The sequence below is a fragment of the Neurospora tetraspora genome, assembly GCF_033439725.1.
Source record: "Neurospora tetraspora strain CBS 560.94 chromosome Unknown B0H65scaffold_1, whole genome shotgun sequence".
Taxonomy (NCBI): Eukaryota; Fungi; Ascomycota; class Sordariomycetes; order Sordariales; family Sordariaceae; genus Neurospora; species Neurospora tetraspora.
Window position 1 is genome coordinate 546,720 of NW_026944383.1, and position 18,196 is coordinate 564,915.

General features: G+C 52.8%; 7 protein-coding genes across 7 annotated transcripts; 4 read left to right on the forward strand and 3 right to left on the reverse strand.

Moving 5' to 3' along the window:
* Positions 1-939: 939 nt before the first annotated feature.
* Positions 940-2,769, forward strand: B0H65DRAFT_417301 (uncharacterized protein; the record flags this gene model as incomplete). The annotated part of the gene is made up of 1 exon (XM_062824083.1): positions 940-2,769. One exon carries the CDS (start codon positions 940-942, stop codon positions 2,767-2,769), a length of 1,830 nt encoding a protein of 609 aa, XP_062685599.1.
* A 178-nt stretch (positions 2,770-2,947) lies between these two features.
* On the forward strand, positions 2,948-3,446 carry B0H65DRAFT_4711 (uncharacterized protein). The gene has a single exon (XM_062827076.1). It carries the CDS (start codon positions 3,126-3,128, stop codon positions 3,411-3,413), a length of 288 nt encoding a protein of 95 aa, XP_062685600.1. The 5' UTR covers positions 2,948-3,125; the 3' UTR covers positions 3,414-3,446.
* A 754-nt stretch (positions 3,447-4,200) lies between these two features.
* Positions 4,201-6,423, forward strand: B0H65DRAFT_447622 (cytochrome P450 51). The gene is made up of 3 exons (XM_062825871.1): positions 4,201-4,642; positions 4,722-4,919; positions 4,982-6,423. The coding sequence occupies exons 1-3, from the start codon at positions 4,397-4,399 to the stop codon at positions 6,131-6,133; spliced, it is 1,596 nt and encodes a 531-aa protein (XP_062685601.1). The 5' UTR covers positions 4,201-4,396; the 3' UTR covers positions 6,134-6,423.
* A 176-nt stretch (positions 6,424-6,599) lies between these two features.
* On the forward strand, positions 6,600-10,421 carry B0H65DRAFT_562038 (Hsp70 protein-domain-containing protein). Its single transcript, XM_062830188.1, has 7 exons — positions 6,600-7,412; positions 7,455-7,669; positions 7,768-8,034; positions 8,125-8,998; positions 9,055-9,147; positions 9,319-9,349; positions 9,421-10,421. The coding sequence occupies exons 1-7, from the start codon at positions 7,086-7,088 to the stop codon at positions 10,080-10,082; spliced, it is 2,469 nt and encodes an 822-aa protein (XP_062685602.1). The 5' UTR covers positions 6,600-7,085; the 3' UTR covers positions 10,083-10,421.
* Positions 10,422-11,833, reverse strand: B0H65DRAFT_4767 (uncharacterized protein). Its single transcript, XM_062827383.1, has 2 exons — positions 10,969-11,833; positions 10,422-10,883 (listed from the first exon to the last, which is right to left on the reverse strand). Exons 1-2 carry the CDS (start codon positions 11,606-11,608, stop codon positions 10,798-10,800), a joined length of 726 nt encoding a protein of 241 aa, XP_062685603.1. The 5' UTR covers positions 11,609-11,833; the 3' UTR covers positions 10,422-10,797.
* Positions 11,834-12,657: 824 nt separating this feature from the next.
* B0H65DRAFT_4871 (uncharacterized protein) lies at positions 12,658-13,490 on the reverse strand. The gene is made up of 2 exons (XM_062827696.1): positions 13,420-13,490; positions 12,658-13,163 (listed from the first exon to the last, which is right to left on the reverse strand). The coding sequence occupies exon 2, from the start codon at positions 13,112-13,114 to the stop codon at positions 12,773-12,775; it is 342 nt and encodes a 113-aa protein (XP_062685604.1). The 5' UTR covers positions 13,115-13,163; positions 13,420-13,490; the 3' UTR covers positions 12,658-12,772.
* A 3,128-nt stretch (positions 13,491-16,618) lies between these two features.
* B0H65DRAFT_4941 (uncharacterized protein) lies at positions 16,619-17,724 on the reverse strand. The gene is made up of 3 exons (XM_062827773.1): positions 17,532-17,724; positions 17,407-17,470; positions 16,619-17,314 (listed from the first exon to the last, which is right to left on the reverse strand). Exons 1-3 carry the CDS (start codon positions 17,578-17,580, stop codon positions 16,810-16,812), a joined length of 618 nt encoding a protein of 205 aa, XP_062685605.1. The 5' UTR covers positions 17,581-17,724; the 3' UTR covers positions 16,619-16,809.
* Between the last annotated feature and the right edge of the window lie 472 nt (positions 17,725-18,196).

Consider the following 18,196-nt stretch of genomic DNA (forward strand, 5'->3'; position numbering starts at 1 on the left):
TCGACGCTTCGACTACTGCAGATCAACACATCGAAAAGGGCCCCTCATCCCGGTCAATGGTGATCCTTGGGTTGTGACGCTGCTCTCCTGCCCAAGGCCCTTGCAGACATCTGGGGACGATCGTCGTCGGTCCTGTCCTCTCTGGCCAATCCGCTTTACCCGGCCCTCAAGAATATCCACGGCGGAATCCACCAAGCGGTCATCCCTTCTTCACCTTGTCACCACACTGCCCCAACCCGTCAACCCGCGAGTCTGCGCGAGGGAAGGTGTTCTGGGGCAGAACGGTTGGGATTTGTGTACTGATCTTCGCTTCGAAAAAGCCTGGGAATCTCAGTTTGGCATCCATATCCTCCCTGTTTCGCTTCTTCCACCGCTCATCCTATTCTACTGTTAACCCCCTCAACCCCCCCCCTCCCCTCCTTTTTATCTAGACCTCGAACCTGGATCCCGTAAACCCCTATACTACTTTCCCCGCCGCCGCTCGAGGGAGACACGGAACTTCCCTCAACTACTTATCAACCGGGCCTGTCAAAGTCAACATCGCTCGCTAGCCCCTAGATTGGGATTTGCACATGTGCTACTTCGCTACCTGGTTATCATTAAGCATGTCGACTTTCTACCGAGTAGCTTAATCTTGTTCGCCGCCCTCGACTCTATTGTCGCTGGACAGTCAACCTCTGGGCGCACCTTTTCCTTCCCAAAAACAGCAACACAACGTTTGCCGGCTTCCGGATTGCCCTGGTATTCTTCGTCCATCCGGTTACGGTCGTCTCGCCTCGGAGACGTACACCGGAACTTTCATACTTGACCACAACCAACTCTGAGAGTTGGATCCATATACACGCTCCTTCTGATCACAGCAACAAGCCACCAGCACTTTACTTCTCAACGGACCCTCTGCTTGTGTAGCCATCGGTCCCTCACACATTTACACCAAAAATGCCACCTACTCTCGACTTGAGTAGGACGAGACACTCCAAAATGATTATCTCTCCGCCCCGAATCAACCTGCGGAGGGCAGCCTCTTACCACCACGACAAGGGCCCCCTCTCTGCGACATCCTCCCGTTTCAACTTCGACCACCTCATGTTCTCTCCTCCTCCGTCACCAAGCCTACCGTCGCTCTCGCCTCCGCTGCGCAAACCGTCCAAAGGATTCGCGGGATTCGTCCGGCCCAGGAGGGTTGTCCGTTACATCCTGTACACATGCGGACTTGTTTTTGTTTTCTACGCGATCAAGTGGTTATTCACACAGAGCCCGGTGCTCTCCTTCCTTTCTCGGCCGTATGACCACTCGCTAGTGTCACGAGCCGACCTACCAGATCACCCAGCACCCATCTTGTTGACCGAATCGCGGGGCAGGACCAGCTGGACAGTTTCGATACCCCAAGGGTCGGAGTTCCCTCCTACCGCCGAGCAGTTTGCGGACGTGTGTGAAAAGTGTCGGGAGACGGCGGAACGGGTGCAGAAACTGCGATCACAGAAGAGCAGCATACAACAAACATATCTGGGGTTTCTGTCTGATGTGACTGACTCCCACTTTATCGACGTAAAGGAAGCCCAGCAGGCTGGGTACCTACCCGCGCCCGCGGACAGAGCGCAAGACGTGGTGAAGACTCTAGTGGGGGAAACCGTAGAAGGGACGATACCGAAGCCTGTTTGCGAGAAAAGCTTGACGTTTGTTCTCGAGTCAGGCGACGCCGGGTTGGGAAAGACTCTGATGATGCTCTGGACGGCCTACGGGCTGGCGCAAAAAGAAGGCCGCGCCTTCTTCATCGACGACAGCCGCTGGAGCTACGGGAAGTACATGGACATCTTCCAAGCACCTCCTCGCGAGGACTGCGGACCGCCTCCCAGACACGAGATGCTCCCCTGCCCACTCGAAGCGCGCCACCTGGTCGTTTCCACCCGGACGGCCATCGACCTTTTCGGCGAGCTGCTTGTGGGAGGCTCCTCCGACGACCCACTAGAGCGACTAGAACCGTCCGCACAAAAGAAGATGTTCAACCTCGCCCGCCAAGGCCACGACGCGCTCTTCCGCCTCAACAAAGACGACAACGTCTACGTCGACAACCGCGTCCGCGACCTCATGGCCAAGCGGATCGTGCCCAAGACCAAAGGAAAACAAAACGGCCTGGCCATCGGCATCCACGTCCGCCGCGGCGACCGCCACCCCTTCGAGTTCCAGTACCGTTCTTCCTACATGCCCGTCAACATCTACGCCGAAACCGCGCGCGAGATTTTGGAGGATAAGTTCAACCACACGGGCCCGCACGGGGCCGAGGACGCCGTCGCCAAGTCCCACAGCCTCATGATTCTTGCCTCGGACGACCCCATGATCTACCAAGCCACCGAGTTCAAGGGCGCAACTCTCGCGCAGGAGCGCATCAAGCTGGCCGCCAAGCAGGAGATGAAGCAACCCGAGCTCGACAGGAATGTGATGCACAAGTTCCACGACGAGGCGTTCGGCTGGGAGGGCGGGTTTTTCTCGGCCATGTTCTGGAACCTGGGCCAGTCCAGCTCCAGCGCGGATGTAGAGGCTCACAAGAAAAGTCCATCGGCTGATGCGATCCGGCTTAGGAGCCTGGTGGGCCGCGCGTACATGATGGATTTGGCTGTGCTGGCGGACGCGAGCGATGTGGTTATTTGTACTGTCAGTGCGGTGGGATGCAGGTTGTTGGCGGTCATGATGGGCTGGGAGAGTGCGATGGAGAAGGGGAATTGGGTTAATATTGATGGGGGGTATGGGTGGAGGGGTGTTTCTTCGTGATGTGATGGTCTTACTGCTTGGTCAACATGATGGACTAGCAGCTAGGGGACGGATCCCCAGGGGAAGTGAACAAGGAAGAAAGGACGGCTGATGGACCAAAACATGGTTCAGAATTATCAACAATGACAACCAACAACACAACAAACTTGTCAAGTCATAGCGCTCTGCAGCTTTTCGCATTTCGGACGGCGTTCAACCAGGAGTTAACTACATTTTCGGGGTAAAAAAGGGGGAGCATTGATCATTCCGGAACTCAACTTGGGATAGGGCACTCATGATACCACACACAAATACGCATTCACTAAAGCTTTTCTGTTTCGTACTCGTTTTCTTATTTCAATGTCAGATAGTAGGATATGTCCTGGCTCTCTGTTAGCATCAGCATCGATTCTTGTCTTCTTGCATGTATGCATTGCCAACAAGAAGAACTAGTGGCTTTGGTTGGGGCTACCTATGTAGTGTATAGAGAAGCAACTAAGGGGTGGGGGGAGCTATGGAAATGGAAGATATCAAGCCACCTGATTCAGATACCTGCCTATTCATACATGACCATACAAGTCATTCGCTCGCAAGAAGCCGGCACCAACAGATTTTCAATCACAAGTCCGATCCATCAACACATGAATCCGAATACGTCTGTGTAAGCACCCAATGACGTCATTGCATTACCTCTCTATTTCATTGGCGAATTCCACGTCTTTGACTTTGTTCACTTTTTTTTTTGCCGGACAGATAGTGAGTGGTGGCCAGCAAAGGCGAGGGACGACGCAAGATGGCTTGCATTGGCGGGATTGAGACGAGAGCGGGAGTAGCCGATGTGGCAAAGCACAGACTCGAATGCCAAGAGATGGCTCAATTGAACTCCATCTTTACCCCTTTTGTTTGTAAGGAAGTTTCTTTCAACACAAGAATGGAATGTTGGCCACTTGCTCCCGTTTTTGCGATATCGTGAGATGTTTGAGAGGGGTGAAGTAGATAGCGGCCATCCAAGTAGTATCCAAGTTATCTGTTTTACCACTGCATCTGCAGTCAGGCATACATACATACTTCTACTTCTGAATGTTATGCACCGTTGTTGTCAATCGTATTCGTACTCGCCGCGTTCCGAAAGACGTTGAAACTTTGAAGATGAACATCCAAGATCGAGACAGCTTTCCAATCGTGTCTTTCCATGGGAGAAACCGTCAGATGCGATTTCCCCCATGGCATGATCTTGGGCTGAGGTTGCCAGTGCGGCAAGGATAATTTGGATGATCTTTGAAGGGTACGTACCGTTCAATCGGAATCCGAATACGAATTCCGTCTCTGATTGGCTGAGAGACATCAAACTGCCCGACTCCTATTCGCCCAGAGGGAAAGCTGCCCCTGACTCTGAGAGGTGGGCATTGCCAAGCTGGTGGAAGTGTTCTGCTGTCATCCCTATCGGCCTATCGCCTTGGTTCTAGTGTAGGAAGGCTACGACAACCGCCAACCATCGACCGACTTTATAAAAATCAAGTCGAGTCGCCCATCTTCTCCCTTTTTACCCCCCTCCTCAGGCTTCATTCATTCTCTTGATTGTTTTGTTGCCGGCGTCCACGACTTCAGTTCTTCCCCTCCACGCCTTCTCCCCCCCCCTTCTCCAATCATGGGCATCCTGCAAGTCGTTGCGGGACCGTTGTCCCAGCAGTTTTCCCAGCTGGGATGTGTGTCGCAAATCGGTGTCGCGATCGCCTCCTTTCTGTTTGTCGCCGTCGTCGTCAACGTCCTCCAGCAGTTCCTCTTCAAGAAGCCCAATGAGCCTCCTCTCGTCTTCCACTGGTTCCCTCTCATCGGCAGCACCATTACGTATGGTATGGACCCGCCGCGTTTCTTCAAGGAGAACAGGGAAAAGGTAGAGACAACCCCCTTTCGAATTACTGCCCGACACGCGCGCGGAACTTGGCTTGCTAACAACTTTGGCGCTCGAACAGTACGGCGATTGCTTCACCTTCATCCTCCTCGGAAAGAAGACCACCGTCTACGTCGGCCCCAAGGGCAACGATTTCATCTTGAACGGCAAGATTCGCGATGTCAACGCCGAAGAGATTTACACCGTCCTTACTACCCCTGTTTTCGGCAAGGATGTCGTCTACGATTGCCCCAACTCCAAGCTTATGGAGCAGAAGAAGGTTAGCAGAAGAAAAAAGAAGATGGAAGTGGTAGACAGCGGGCTAACAGACAGTTCCCACAGTTCATGAAGATTGCGCTCACCACCGAGGCTTTCCGCCAATACGTCCCCATCATCTCCGATGAGGTTACCAACTACCTCAAGAGAACCGCCGACTTCAAGGGCAAATCCGGCATTGTTGACATCCCCCCCAAGATGGCCCAGATCACCATTTTCACCGCCTCGCACGCTCTTCAGGGCAAGGAGATTCGCGACAAGTTCGACGAGTCGCTCGCCGACCTCTACCACGACCTCGACATGGGTTTCTCTCCCATCAACTTCATGCTTCACTGGGCCCCTCTTCCCTGGAACAACCGCCGCGACTACGCCCAGCGCACCATCGCCAAGATCTACATGGACACCATCAAGGAGCGTCGCGCTCGCGGCGAGACCGGCGCCCAGGACATCATGTGGCACCTGATGAACTCGACCTACAAGGGCAACGTGCCCGTTCCCGACCACGAGGTCGCCCACATGATGATCGCCCTCCTCATGGCCGGCCAACACTCTTCGTCTTCCACCAGCTCCTGGATCATGCTCCGCCTCGCCTCGCGCCCCGACATCATGGAGGATCTCTACAACGAACAAGTCAAGAACCTCGGCGCCGACCTGCCCCCGCTCACCTACGAGGACCTTGCCAAGCTGCCCCTGCATGCCGCCATCGTCAAGGAAACCCTCCGCCTGCACGCCCCCATCCACTCCATCATGCGCGCCGTCAAGACGCCCATGCCCGTCCCCGGAACCAAGTACGTCATCCCGACCGACCACGTCCTCCTCGCCGCCCCCGGCGTCTCCGCCACCGACGAGTCCTACTTCCCCCAGCCCGACCTGTGGGAGCCCCACCGCTGGGAGAAGGACTCGCCCCTCGCCCCCACCATCGTCCGCAACGTCTCCAGCGAGGAGGACGATGAGAAGATCGATTACGGCTACGGTCTCGTCAGCAAGGGCGCCAATTCCCCTTACCTGCCCTTCGGCGCTGGTCGTCATCGTTGCATTGGCGAGCAGTTCGCCAATTTGCAGCTGCAGACTATTCTTGCTGTTATTGTTCGTAACTTCAAGTTCAGGAACGTGGATGGTAGCGATAAGGTTATTGGTACCGATTATGCTTCGTTGTTCTCGAGGCCCCTTGAGCCCGCGAAGATTTACTGGGAGAGGAGGGAGGGTTGCCAGTTGTAAGAGACAGGCGTGGTGATGAGGAAATGGGGTGATTAGATGGGCGTTCATTGGTTTCAGTTGTTATTTTTATACAACACTGCATGGAATTGGGTCTACGGCATATAATGACGTGATTGATCAATCATGAAAATGAAAGAGCTCTTGGAGGCAGGATAGAGATTAGAGCTCGATGAGAGGAGAGTGTCCAGAGCAGGGGAAGAAAGAGGGAAGTTGCATTATAGCTAATACCTAATACCAACGAACGAACGCGGTGGCCTCATTGTTGAAGAACACCGCATCCATCCATCCATGACTGTTGTGTGCACATTTTGATGTTGATGATTGCTGATGTTGCGTTTGATAATGATGTGGTTGTCAGAGAGAAGATCTGCCAAGTCCGAAAGGACAACATAACCAGTTCGCATTGGTGAGCCAAACAATCCGAGTCGAGTCCGACAACAACGCGAACGTGTCCTGAATACTTGGTTAACAACATCGAATAGGTGGAAAGGAAAGGAAGTGAAAAGCAAATTGCCTTTCTTCTTCAAGTGAGTCATTTACGGTTTTCGATCGTTACTTTGGAAAATTTACACGACTTGGCCGATCGAATGGCTATGGGACGGATACTTACGTCTTCAGGTAACTCGCTCACCTCGGGTTGGCCTCGGGTGGGAAAGAGAGAAAACAGCGGTTGATATCTAGGTGATTCCAGAAGAGAGAAAAACACAACAGTCTTTGAACAGAAAGGCCAAACATGTCGATTCATCTTTTGTAGCCGTCGACTTGACGCACTCGCTACCCTGAGCATTCGATACAAATAGTTACTCCGGGAAGCACTTTTCTTCTCTTCGATGATATCACCTTGAACAAACCGAACTCAACACCCCCAACCAACATTACCATCATAACCATCATAACCATCATAACCAACATCAACACCAACATCACCACTGAAAACCAGAACCATCCAAAGATGTCAACAAACAATTCAGGCAACCGCGGCCGTCGCCGCCAATCCCATCGTCTCCTCACCAAGTCCTCGAAAAAACCCAAACCCCCATCCCCCCTCGCCGCCCTCCTAACAGCCACCTTCCTCCTCCTCATCATCGTCATCTTCCCCCTAGCCATCTCTCTACTACCTCTCCCGGTCGGAGCGAGTGCGTACCCCACGGATGATGACTATGGAAGCGAGGAAAAAGGCACACCACCACCACCCGTGATTGCCATAGACTTTGGGGTGACGAACTCGAGGGTTGGGGTTGGGGGTGGGTTTTGGAGAAAGGGGGAGGGGGAGGTGGAGGTGGAGGTTTTTGGTACTGATGATGGGAAGGGGGGGAGGAAGGTGGTGGTGCCTAATTGGGTTGTTTTTAGGGATGGGGCTGGGGGTGGGAGTGGGAAGAGTGGTGTTTGGGAGGGAGGAGGGGATGAAGGGGTCGTCGGAGGGGAGGACGAAGTCTACTATGAAGGGGTGGAGGTTTTAGTAGGAGAGGAGGCGAGGGAGTGGGCTTCTTTGAAGGGGGACGGGGACCCTTCAGCGGCGGCGGTGTTTGATGTAAGGTATGTATGTCATTCATCAACCTCTATTCTAACGAAGTCTGGTTTTGCTTTGGCTGGCTGGCTGGCTGGCTGGCTGGCTAACTGCTCCAACAAAAAAGACGTCTCCTAGGCCGAAACTTCTCCGATCCCGAGTTCCAAAGAGAAATCCGCCATTTGCCCTTCAAGGTCACGCATGACTGTTGTGGTAGTGATGTGCCTGTTATCGAGGTTGAGATTGAGGAGGATATGAGCATTCTTGCCGGTGAAGGAGGACAGGATAGTAGTAACACGACCGCGAAAAGGGTGTTGAGGTATACCCCTGAGCAAATCACGGCCATGATTTTTAGGGAGTTGAAGGGGATTGCTGAGAGGGAGATTGGTGAGGAGTAAGTTTCCGTTGTCTTCTTTCTTCTTTTTCCTTCCTTCTTTCCCTCTTTCCCTCTTGCCCCATCTCTAACAGACTCCCATCATTGCAGCGTCACCCAAGCCGTCGTCACCATCCCCCTCGCCCCCGGTCTCCATTCCTACAGCACCGATTCATACACCTCTTTTCCCACCAACTACCAAGCAGCCCAACGATTCGAAGAAGCCTACAGAACCGCCCTCCGCCACGCCGCCTCCCTTGCCGGTTTAGAAGTAATCCGCTTCGTGAAAGAACCCGTAGCCGCCGCCATAGCCTATGGACTAGATAGGGATTCTGACGGGGAAGAGAGAACGGTGCTCGTGTACGATTTGGGTGGAACTTCGCTTGATGTCACGGTTGTGACCGTGGAAGAGGGGGTCTTTGAGGTTTTGGGTAGTGAGAGGGTTGAGGGGTGGTATGGGGGGAGAAAGATGGATGGGAATGTGGCGAGGTGGGTTTTGAAAGAGGTGGCGGCGCGGATGGGACGTGGTGGTGGCCGTGGGGATCGGGATGGGAAGGTAGGTGGTCATATGCAATCGGAAGATATAATGATGCTGGATCCGAAGCTCGTAAGGAAGGTAAAGAAAGAGGTAGCGGAGAGTGTGAAGGTGGCGCTCTCGGGGCAAGAAGCGGTGGAGATTGATGTCGGGGAACTGTTGACCAACTTGGGCGGGATGGAGAGGAACTTGACCATGACGAGGAGGGACTTTGAGGATGTGAACCATGTTCTGGTTTACGACACGCTTTCGGCGGTTGGAAGGGTATTGTTGGCTGCCAATGTTTGGTGGAATGAGGTGGATGATGTTATTGTGGTGGGAGGGTCAGGAAAGATCCCGATGGTGAGAAGGGTGGTTGAGCGGTACTTTAGGAGGGAGAACATGACGCTCAGGGAAGGAAACGTCGATCCGGCGGAGGCGGTGGTTTTCGGGGCGGCTATTCAGGCTATGGTGAGTGAAGATTGGATCTTGGGATACGAGGATGTCGAGTTAATGATTATTCACAGGTGCTCTCCGGGGCTGAGTTTGAGGATTGCCCGCTGGGTGCCTTTGACATTACTCCGATTGCAATCGGCGTTGAGACGGCAGGAGGTGTCATGGTATGATCTCGTTCCCCCGGTACAAGACCAGTTCGAGATGTGTTCAAACTGCTGGCTAACAGACTTCAAGACTAGAATCATCCACCGTTACACTCCCATCCCCACAGTCAGTCCATTCCCCCCTTCTTCAAGTCCTTTAACCAGTTGGCTCTAACACGCCATCATGAACAGCGCCGATCAGCAACATTTACAACATCAACCGGTACGCCCTTTCAACTCATCTATCCATCCGATCACACTCCTCTATCTGTCCGCACTAACAGCAAGTAACAGACAACCAAACTACTCTCACCCTCAACATCTTCCAAGGAAACCGCCCCTTCACATCCTCCAATCACCTCCTAGCCACAATCCCCATCGACCTCGCCAGCTTCAGCATCGCTCCCAACCTCCCACGAGGTGCTCCCCGGATCTCGTTCACGTTCGAAATCGACTCCAATGGTGTCCTGGAAGTGTTCCTTGGCGACCTGAAAGACGATCGAGAGCCAATAGCTACCGTTCAAACTTCCTACGCCGGCGGAAGTTCCGAAGACCCAGCAAAGTGGGAGAAGATAGAATCCCAGATTGAGGAGGCGGCGCAGTTTGAGATAGAGGATGAGGAGACTAGGGCGAGGCTTAATGCGAGGAGAGAGTTGGCAGGGATGTTAAATGCGGTTAGGCGGCGTCTTTGGATTGTTGACGCTGACGACAGAGAGGATGTCAGAGAGGAAGCAGGGGCTGTTAGGGATGCGCTCAGGGCGGCGGAGGTATGGCTGAAAGAGCACTGGGACGTGGAGACTAATACTGCTGAAGAGTTTGTGAAGGAGAAGGAACTGTTGAGTGGTGTTGTGTCACCTATTTTGGACATTGTTGACTGGGTTTTTGTTGATGAACTTCCTCCGCGTCCTCCGGGAGAGGGGGGTGGGAGTGAAGTGGGGAGTCACGATGAACTCTAAATCTAGGGATGCCTAGTTTACCCGGAGGTCACCACGTTGGAAAGCATGTACACATAATTTCATGAAAGGCCAATCTATACCCGTATCGTAGCAAATTGTCCAGCAAAGACGACGATACAATACGACAAATACATGCATGCCCTCCGCCCGTTCCTGTACACTTCAAGACGACGACGACGAGAAGGAAGACCCCCATATGATAACCCAATCTAACTGAAACGCCATGCTGTGCAACAATCGCTGTTATGTTCTGATTTCATATCATCATCGGAAGAGACATCAAACAAAACAAGCCGCCCGTTGTTGCTTCCAAGAAAGTCCCGAAGTTCCCTCTTCTTTTTCGAAATGAAACACCGGTGCTAATGCAAAATTTGAGTATGTAGAAGAGAGTAGAGATGTTGATGTGTGAGGTAGTAGAAGGTAAGGTATGTTAGGTTAGGTAGCGTAGGTAGTGCGCGCCGGTGAGTTTCCAATAGCCGTGGTGATAACAAACGACGTTTGCCAACACCCACGGCTTTCTCTTTTTTTTCCTCCCTCGCTTGATTTCTGGATTTCCAATTTTGATTTCGTCTTCACCTTCGCCCTCCCCCACCGATGACCATATGCGATATGGCCGGTATGGAGAGAAGAAGGTGGACAAGATAGATCTCGAGTGAGACATAGAGGGAACTATCGCTCTCTTTGTCATGGCAATCTGACTGCTGGCGCAGTGCGCTTAAGCGGAAGCGGAAGCCTTGTTGGCCTCAGCCTCCTCCATGGCCTTCTTATGGGCGAGTCTCTTCTCCTCGGCAGCGACCATATCTGAAGCACAAGTTAGTTAGCGGATCTATGTAAGCTCGAAACAAGCACTTGGGGCAAAAAAAAAAAAAAAAAAAAAAGAACATACCCTGCCAGAGGTTCTGACCCTCGTACTCCTCCTTCTTGATCTTCTTCTCGATCAAGTGCTGGTGAGTAGGATCGTTGGGATCAACGACCATGACGGTCTCCCACCTGCCCTTGCCGCTCTTGGCGTCGGCGGTCTCGAAGGCGGCCGTGGCGATGAGGACGGCGAGCGTCAGGCCCTGGGCGTACACACGGGCCTGGACGAGCTTCTGGCTGGCGCTGAGGTACTTGTTGCGGTTGACGATGGCCATGGCGGCGCCCATGGCGGCGATCCAGGACGCAAAAACGATGCTGTAGCGGTTCTCGCGGCCCCATTCCTTGAAGCGCTGAGCCGGGGTCATGTTGGCCAGGTGCTCCGCCTCGTGCTTCTTCCTGCCGGCCTCGAGGTACTTCATCCCGGGGTCCTTGGCGCGCTGGAAGGTGACGCTGTAGCGCTCGGCCAGGATGATGGCGCCGAAGGTGCCCGCCGAGGTAACCAGGAAGGCGCGGAAGGGGAGCGAGAGCTGGCGGATCAGCTGGTAGCGCTTCATGCCGAACATGACACCGCCGAGACCGAGGATGAGACCGCCGGTACCACCGATCAAACCGCCCTTGACTACCTCGCGGTAGTGAGCCTGCTCCTCTTCCTTGCTGATGACCTTCATGGTTGCTGTTGGTGTCGGGTTACCTTTGGTGGTGTGGTGGTGGTGGTGGTATTGTCGTCTTCGTCGTCGTTGGGATGAGGAAGAAGGTGGAAGTGCGAGGGTTAGGAATTGCGTGCGGAGACAAGTATGTCGTTGCTGTTAGAGGAGCGACGTCGTGAAAGCTAACGTAGGAACAAAACTCGTAGCTAGGATCGGTCGGATGGGGTGATGTCGATAGCGTGCACGGAAGCGGGTGCGTGCGGTAGGCCGGGAGTAAAATAATGTGGGGCCGCTTTGACTAGGAGCAAATGACGCACCACCAACAAGCTGATAACGGAAATCTTGGAAATTTGGAAGACAACTGAAAAGCCGCAAAGCCGTACTTCGCAATTGATGAACAACACTGCAAATGTCAATGACGCTTATATACCACTCCTGATGAACATCATCTATTATATATACTGCGAATACTCAACTCACGCTGATCCATGGAGATGTTCGTTTCCGTGCTTACTAAAAAAAAAACTCTCTCCCCATCTTCCGATTTTTCCCTCTCGGAACATTTCGCTACCGAGTGCTCTCAACCTCACGCCATAGCGGATGAGAGCGACCCGGCGCTTGCTAGAGTGAGCGCGCAGCGAACGGAGCGGACCAATGATGTAATGGAAATACCGAACGGGCCGTGGTGCATACTTAAAAAGCCGCTGCGTAGCTGCTGCCCTACGAAATGGAAAACCCCCGAGACTCTCCCGGAAGACAATGTGACAGCGGGCAGCCGGGCACCGCCGCACGGTCCGCACCACCAGCCAAAGAGGACCCTGAACATTTCGTTCGAGTGCCAAGCGCTGCAAATCAATGGCAGCTGAAAGATTTGACGGGCCGCTGTCAGATATGATATGAGTATCCCCGCCCATGATAGACAGACAGTTCCCGGGTTAAAGCCGACTGCAACCATGATGAATTTCTCAAAGCCGAATTTCGCGATTGACCATCCTTCGGTATCTCCTTTTGTCCATTTCGTTGGTAAAACCGTGACATGTGCCGCATCTTCGGCCTTCGTCTTACAAATCTGAGGAAGAAACTCATGGACATAGATGGTCCTATTCAAAAGATATATATACCTACACGCATTCCCGCTGTCTACATACTAGTTACATGTACGGGCCTTACTTTAACTTGTAACGTTCACAGGTGTCGCCGTCCTCGCCGAAGAACGGGATGATCCTGACGCGGAGCTGGATGACTGGGCCGACACGCTGTGATCCACCCTCGTGAGTTCCGGACGGCGAACAAGCATTCCCGGCCCGTCAGACTACGTCTTCGGCGATTTGGGCCTGATTGGCGGCTCCTTCCAGCCCGAGGGGATCCCTCGTCGCCGAATTTCTTAGACAGGGCCGTAAGCGGTAATACCGTATGCCGCTCAATACCGGTGGTATTGTAAACCGTTCCGGCCGGCAACCGGGCTCCTTTTGACTTGGGTATCAGCCCCGACCGGCAGTCGGTCAGGGCACATTCGTACAGGTTCATCTTGTGTTGACGATCTGCTGGAAATATATTGAACTGCTCGCTTCCTATCCTTCATCGAGTCAGTCATTCATTCTAAATGTAGACTCACTCGGCGAGGGATGCGTGAGTGTGTGAAATGTCGAGTAAGCCATGGGTTTCACGGTTCGTGTGGTGTAACTGGCTGTGCCGTGTTATAAGATGTGTTCAAGACAATGTTCGGATGGCGATATGTATACATTCAAGGCACGGTTCTTGACTGCGAGTCTGCCCTTGTGTAACCTGTCCTATGTATGCACTCCCGCAGATGGACGACATAAACTACTTACTGTAGGAATGAACGGTCAAGGTTGACAGGTGCATCATGCCCGTGGGCATTACACTGCTGCTGCCTTCCTGTGCTATTATGAGTTTCCTCTTTATTGAACAGATCAGGCGCTGTTCACTCCCGCCTCTTATAGAGCTATGACTCTCATGAACGAGGCAACACTCTACTACCGGCGGGGTAACTGAACACTCGTCAGCACATAAGCCGAGGTTCTGTAGCAACCGCGAGAACACATTTCGTAAAGTCGATATTATGATCCTTAGAATATAGGGTCAAGATAGGGTTCAAGACTCTTTTCACTGTAGTCCTGTAAAGTGTAATAGGGTAACTTGCGACCCACCGAAGTCCGGCATAGTCGCAACTCACACCAAAGACACCGAATTCTGGACCTCCTCCTCGGACTCCTCCTCGGCTCTTCCACCAGTCCACCACGGCCATCACCCCTTCTCGTCTCTTCCTTCCCCTCCTCATCCCCGTTGGTTCGGTCACTCACCACTACATGTATGCTTCGAACTCCTTCCCCTATCCTCCACGCGGTGTTTTAGACCAGACGAAGAGCAGTGGAGCAATCCCAAACTGTGTTCGAAGGGGCACCAAACCGGGAACAGTCAACAGTGTCTACCTTGTTGCAGGCTTGCAGCGGTGGCCAGTTCGGTGAAAGCCGCTTCTACCGCTATAGCCGCTGGTCCATTGAGGAGTTTCTGCTAGAGTCTAGAGCATGGAGGAGGAATGGGAGGAATGCGGTTCAATGAGTCGTGTGTCCATCCACTCGTCTCCCAGGTCGGTCCCTCCTGGTGAAGGTAACGCTGGAAATGTACCATGTTATATGGCACGTGAGAGGGTTTGGTAGAGACGATGCGCATGCAAAATGCCTGTTTATACACCAGCCAGAGCCAGACTCGAGTTCATGCAGTGTTCATCTCCGAAAGGTACGTCTGGAGTTCGTTATTCCCTCTTGTCATGTGTCAAGACGTTGGAACTCTTGACGGGAGAAAGGAATATTACAAGTAACCGTCGTTGGTGGTGTGCTCACGGTACGTGCCACATTACAGCACCGAAATATTGGGTATTCCCGCCGTGAGTTGAGTTTCGGGAGCTTGTCCAATGGGTTTGTTCCAGGTGCGAGTGAGTGAAAAGAGGGGTGAACACCCACCTGGGCACACATCTCCATTCTCCAATATCTGAATTTCAGACGGATGGAACTTGGAAGTGTTCTAGAAGATGTGGAAGAGGGGCAGAGGGAGTTGTCGACGCTCAGGCCACACCTCACTGCCCGCCAGGGCTCCATCCTTCGACCAGTTGGGTGGGGTTCCACCAATGGTAATGTACGCTTCTGTTTCATGACAATTACCAAACCACACCTCGTACTGTACCCCTCGGGCCTCTCGCTGTCACCAAACACGTCGGAACGATCTCCGCGACAAACAACGCCAACAATGGGATGAATGGAAGCTCCCACCACGTCCACGACATTGCTATCCAACGGACAATTAGACTAGACCTTTGAACTTGCAACAATCTTATATGGGTTGATGCTGGAGAGGGACTTGGAGCTTGCTTTGCTTCCACGCTGTCGAATTCCTTATCTTGATAAGAAAAAAAGTTTAAGTGGTTGCGCCAGACAAGACACAAGAACTATGTGTCGATGTTGCAATGTCTCGGCAGGCAAAAAGCACCGTTCGAAGTCGCCATGCATCTCAAACAGTGTCTGCTTCTCAGCCGCTGGAAGCGATCGCCGTGCACAGTATGAATCTCGAGGTTTCCATACTCGAGCATTCTGGATGGGGCAGCCCCTCACTTCAGGCTATTGAGTTCAGTGTCTGTGTGCTCAACGTTCCTTTGCGGTCCGTCATCCAGCTCTTGTGTTCTTCGGATCAACTTCACAAACCGACCGACGACCTTCATTGACCGTAGCGAGCCGGCTTTCCCAAAAAGGCCTTGCGACTAGACTAGGAAAGGAGATGCCCTGGAAAGATCTCGATCGCTGTGTGCTCTGGATAATAAGCTTGACGACCTCAGGACGAACTTCCCTGGCAGAACGACAAGTTATCGCCAACAAGCTGTGTTATGCCTGCTTTGGGCGTAGGCCGCCTTGTCTGGGTTGTCTTTGGTTAGGGGTTCTGCCAATCTTTTCCAGAAGGCGACTGCTCAGAGCTACCGGACTTTCACTGGAAAGGCTCTTGATAGTTCTCTTCGGTGCCATTGCAGTATGAATGGGCGAAGGAGCAGTGAATGAGGGCTCAGACAAAACGTACTGATAAGCAAATGTCGATATCATAAATATGACTGACGCATTTGTGATATGTTTTCTGCCAGAATGAGCGACGAACATGATCGCCAACTTTCAGTGAGATGCAGTTGGTTAAGAACAACAGCGTGGGGTGTTGACGACATGCAAGTCAAATCTTGGATATGGGGTTAGCTCCAAGTGTCGTGCATCTCGGCATTGTCTGCGTTTTCTGGTTGGACCATGACTGCTGTGTAAGTTGAACATTCTGACAAGGGAAGTAAACATGTCAACGTTCGTGAGGTTGTAGACTGGCAGTGGAGCGAGGAATAAGAAATGACGATGTTTAGAGAAGGATGATGTAGGCAGAATGGCGATATCAAACCTCAAGCAGAACATAACCCGATCCACCTCCTGGAGATCTCGCTCGGCCGGGTCGCTTGTTCAACCCCAAAATGTTGATGAGATCCTGCACTTCATCGGAAGCGGCCATCGACTTGACGTATCGTCCTGTTCTGTTCACCCAGCCATGCCTGCTAACCGTCGTTTCTCCATCTGCAACATGAGATCACTTCATGGAGGTGGTGATAGATCGTACCTTATCTGCACTTTCTGAGGCTAGTCCAAAGTGACAAGGAGGGTTGCAACATTCCAGTCCACCAGGAGATCATCATTCTCTTGTGCGATCTGTTGGGAGAGTTGGCCGGAGCGTTTGACCGATGATACTGGTTTCTTTGGTATTCCAAGAACCGCATTTCAGGCTGCTCAACTGTCATCTGCATATCTCACTTGATATTACCCTCTTACGGAACTGTCCCTAGAACAGCCAAGCATCACCCGACATCGGATGGATGTTACGCTGGGGTCCACAGACAAGGACCTGGAGGGCGAGGCATAGCGGAAGTGTTGGAAAGCCCACATCAGCACGGATGGGGCGAGTGAATCGCCCATGGTCTAGAGCATCATGAACTCCACCATGCCGTCGGATTCAGTTGCAGAGACAGACGAGCATGTGTTTCTTCTGTGCTTCGGAGACCGAGACAATGTGTCAAGTCAGGTAGGCGAGTCGGGACCGGATGGCCTAGGCCGTTCGTAGACCGAACCCCAGGAACAGAGCAGGAGATCTGATATGGCAAGTGTTCGCCGAGAAAACGGTTACCAAACTCATGGCTCGGAGAAGGAAACGAGCCGCCGACTTGGCGAAAGAGTCGCCGGCCATATTTGCCCCTCCACGAGCCTGCCATGCAGATTGGAAATGATGGCTGGCCATGCTTGTAGTTCTTCAGGTTGAGAGGTATCCATCATTAGTCCGTCGCCGGCTTCTAGAACTTTGTCTCCAGGAGGAGCATGAGGTTCATTATCCTTCTCTAGGTCTTTGCGTTGAGGGACGGCCCGGGGGATATCGCTTTGTCGGACGACCATGTTCCTTGGTGAAGCGGAGGTGCCGGATGGAAGAAGCGTTTCCCTTCCAAGGGACCCGTTATCTGCACACCATATTCCATTTGGCAGCAATACAGCCCGTTTAAACGCAACTTTCAGGGGAAACTGATGAAGGGTACCTCCAAGTAGTTGTAGGGGGGAGGGGAATTCCAGCTCTGGGCTGAGACAGGTACATGGTAGCCGGCGTGTTTGGTTGACGGCAAGTATGATCTCTATTTTGGTGGCGGATCTGGCAGTCGTCAGCTATGCTAGAAGAGCTGAGGGCAGCAGCCGCAGGCTCCCTGGGATGGTCTCGTAGCCTCGAAAGCTCGAGATAATAACCTTGAATGTGTGAAGAGCCTAGGCCCACTATCCTCGTCAGAAATGGGTACCATATGACAACCGACTTCCGGGATAGAGGCGTTAGAGTTAGACGGATCTTGATACCTCTAGTTGGGACTGCGCACGTTTTAGCACATAACTGCTGGACGCTATGGCAGCACTTAGGTTGTCCATAGCTGGGCCAGTTTTTGGTTGTCCGCCACCATTGGCTTCCGGTTCGCGGAGAGGCTGCTCGGCTCTGGGATGAAAATCGGGTTGAGGGGGAAGATGATGGCGATGGAAAAGGAAAGCAGACAGACGTTCAAGATCAACATTCGCCTACGGAATACTATGGTGCCCCTCCCCTCAGGGGCAACACCAACTCTCTCAAGCGCCATTGTTGTACAATCGGCAAGGACAGTGGAGGCACCCTGTGCAACAGACTGTGCAGCGCCCTAGGGCACTACTGTGGACCCCGATCCACCCCTGTCTTGTGTCTCAATCTGGAATCCCCAAATGCACGCTGATTCGATGCGCTAACAGCGTAATGGCCGGCATCCCCAGACATCAGAAAATGTGGGCTTCGAGGACAATTGGATCCTCGATTCGTATAGTTGCCTGTACCGAAGTGACTATGTACTGGAAGAAGTAGGTAACCTTACGTCTTGACGTTGCAAGCCCCAGACGTGGTGGCAACCAGGTACCGCATCTCGTTTGCTTGTCTTGCGCGCACCCGTCTTGCCGTCATGAGGTGGACAGGAAGGAGGGAGACAGGCAGGTGCGAGGGCACATCATATGCCGTGTTAGGTTC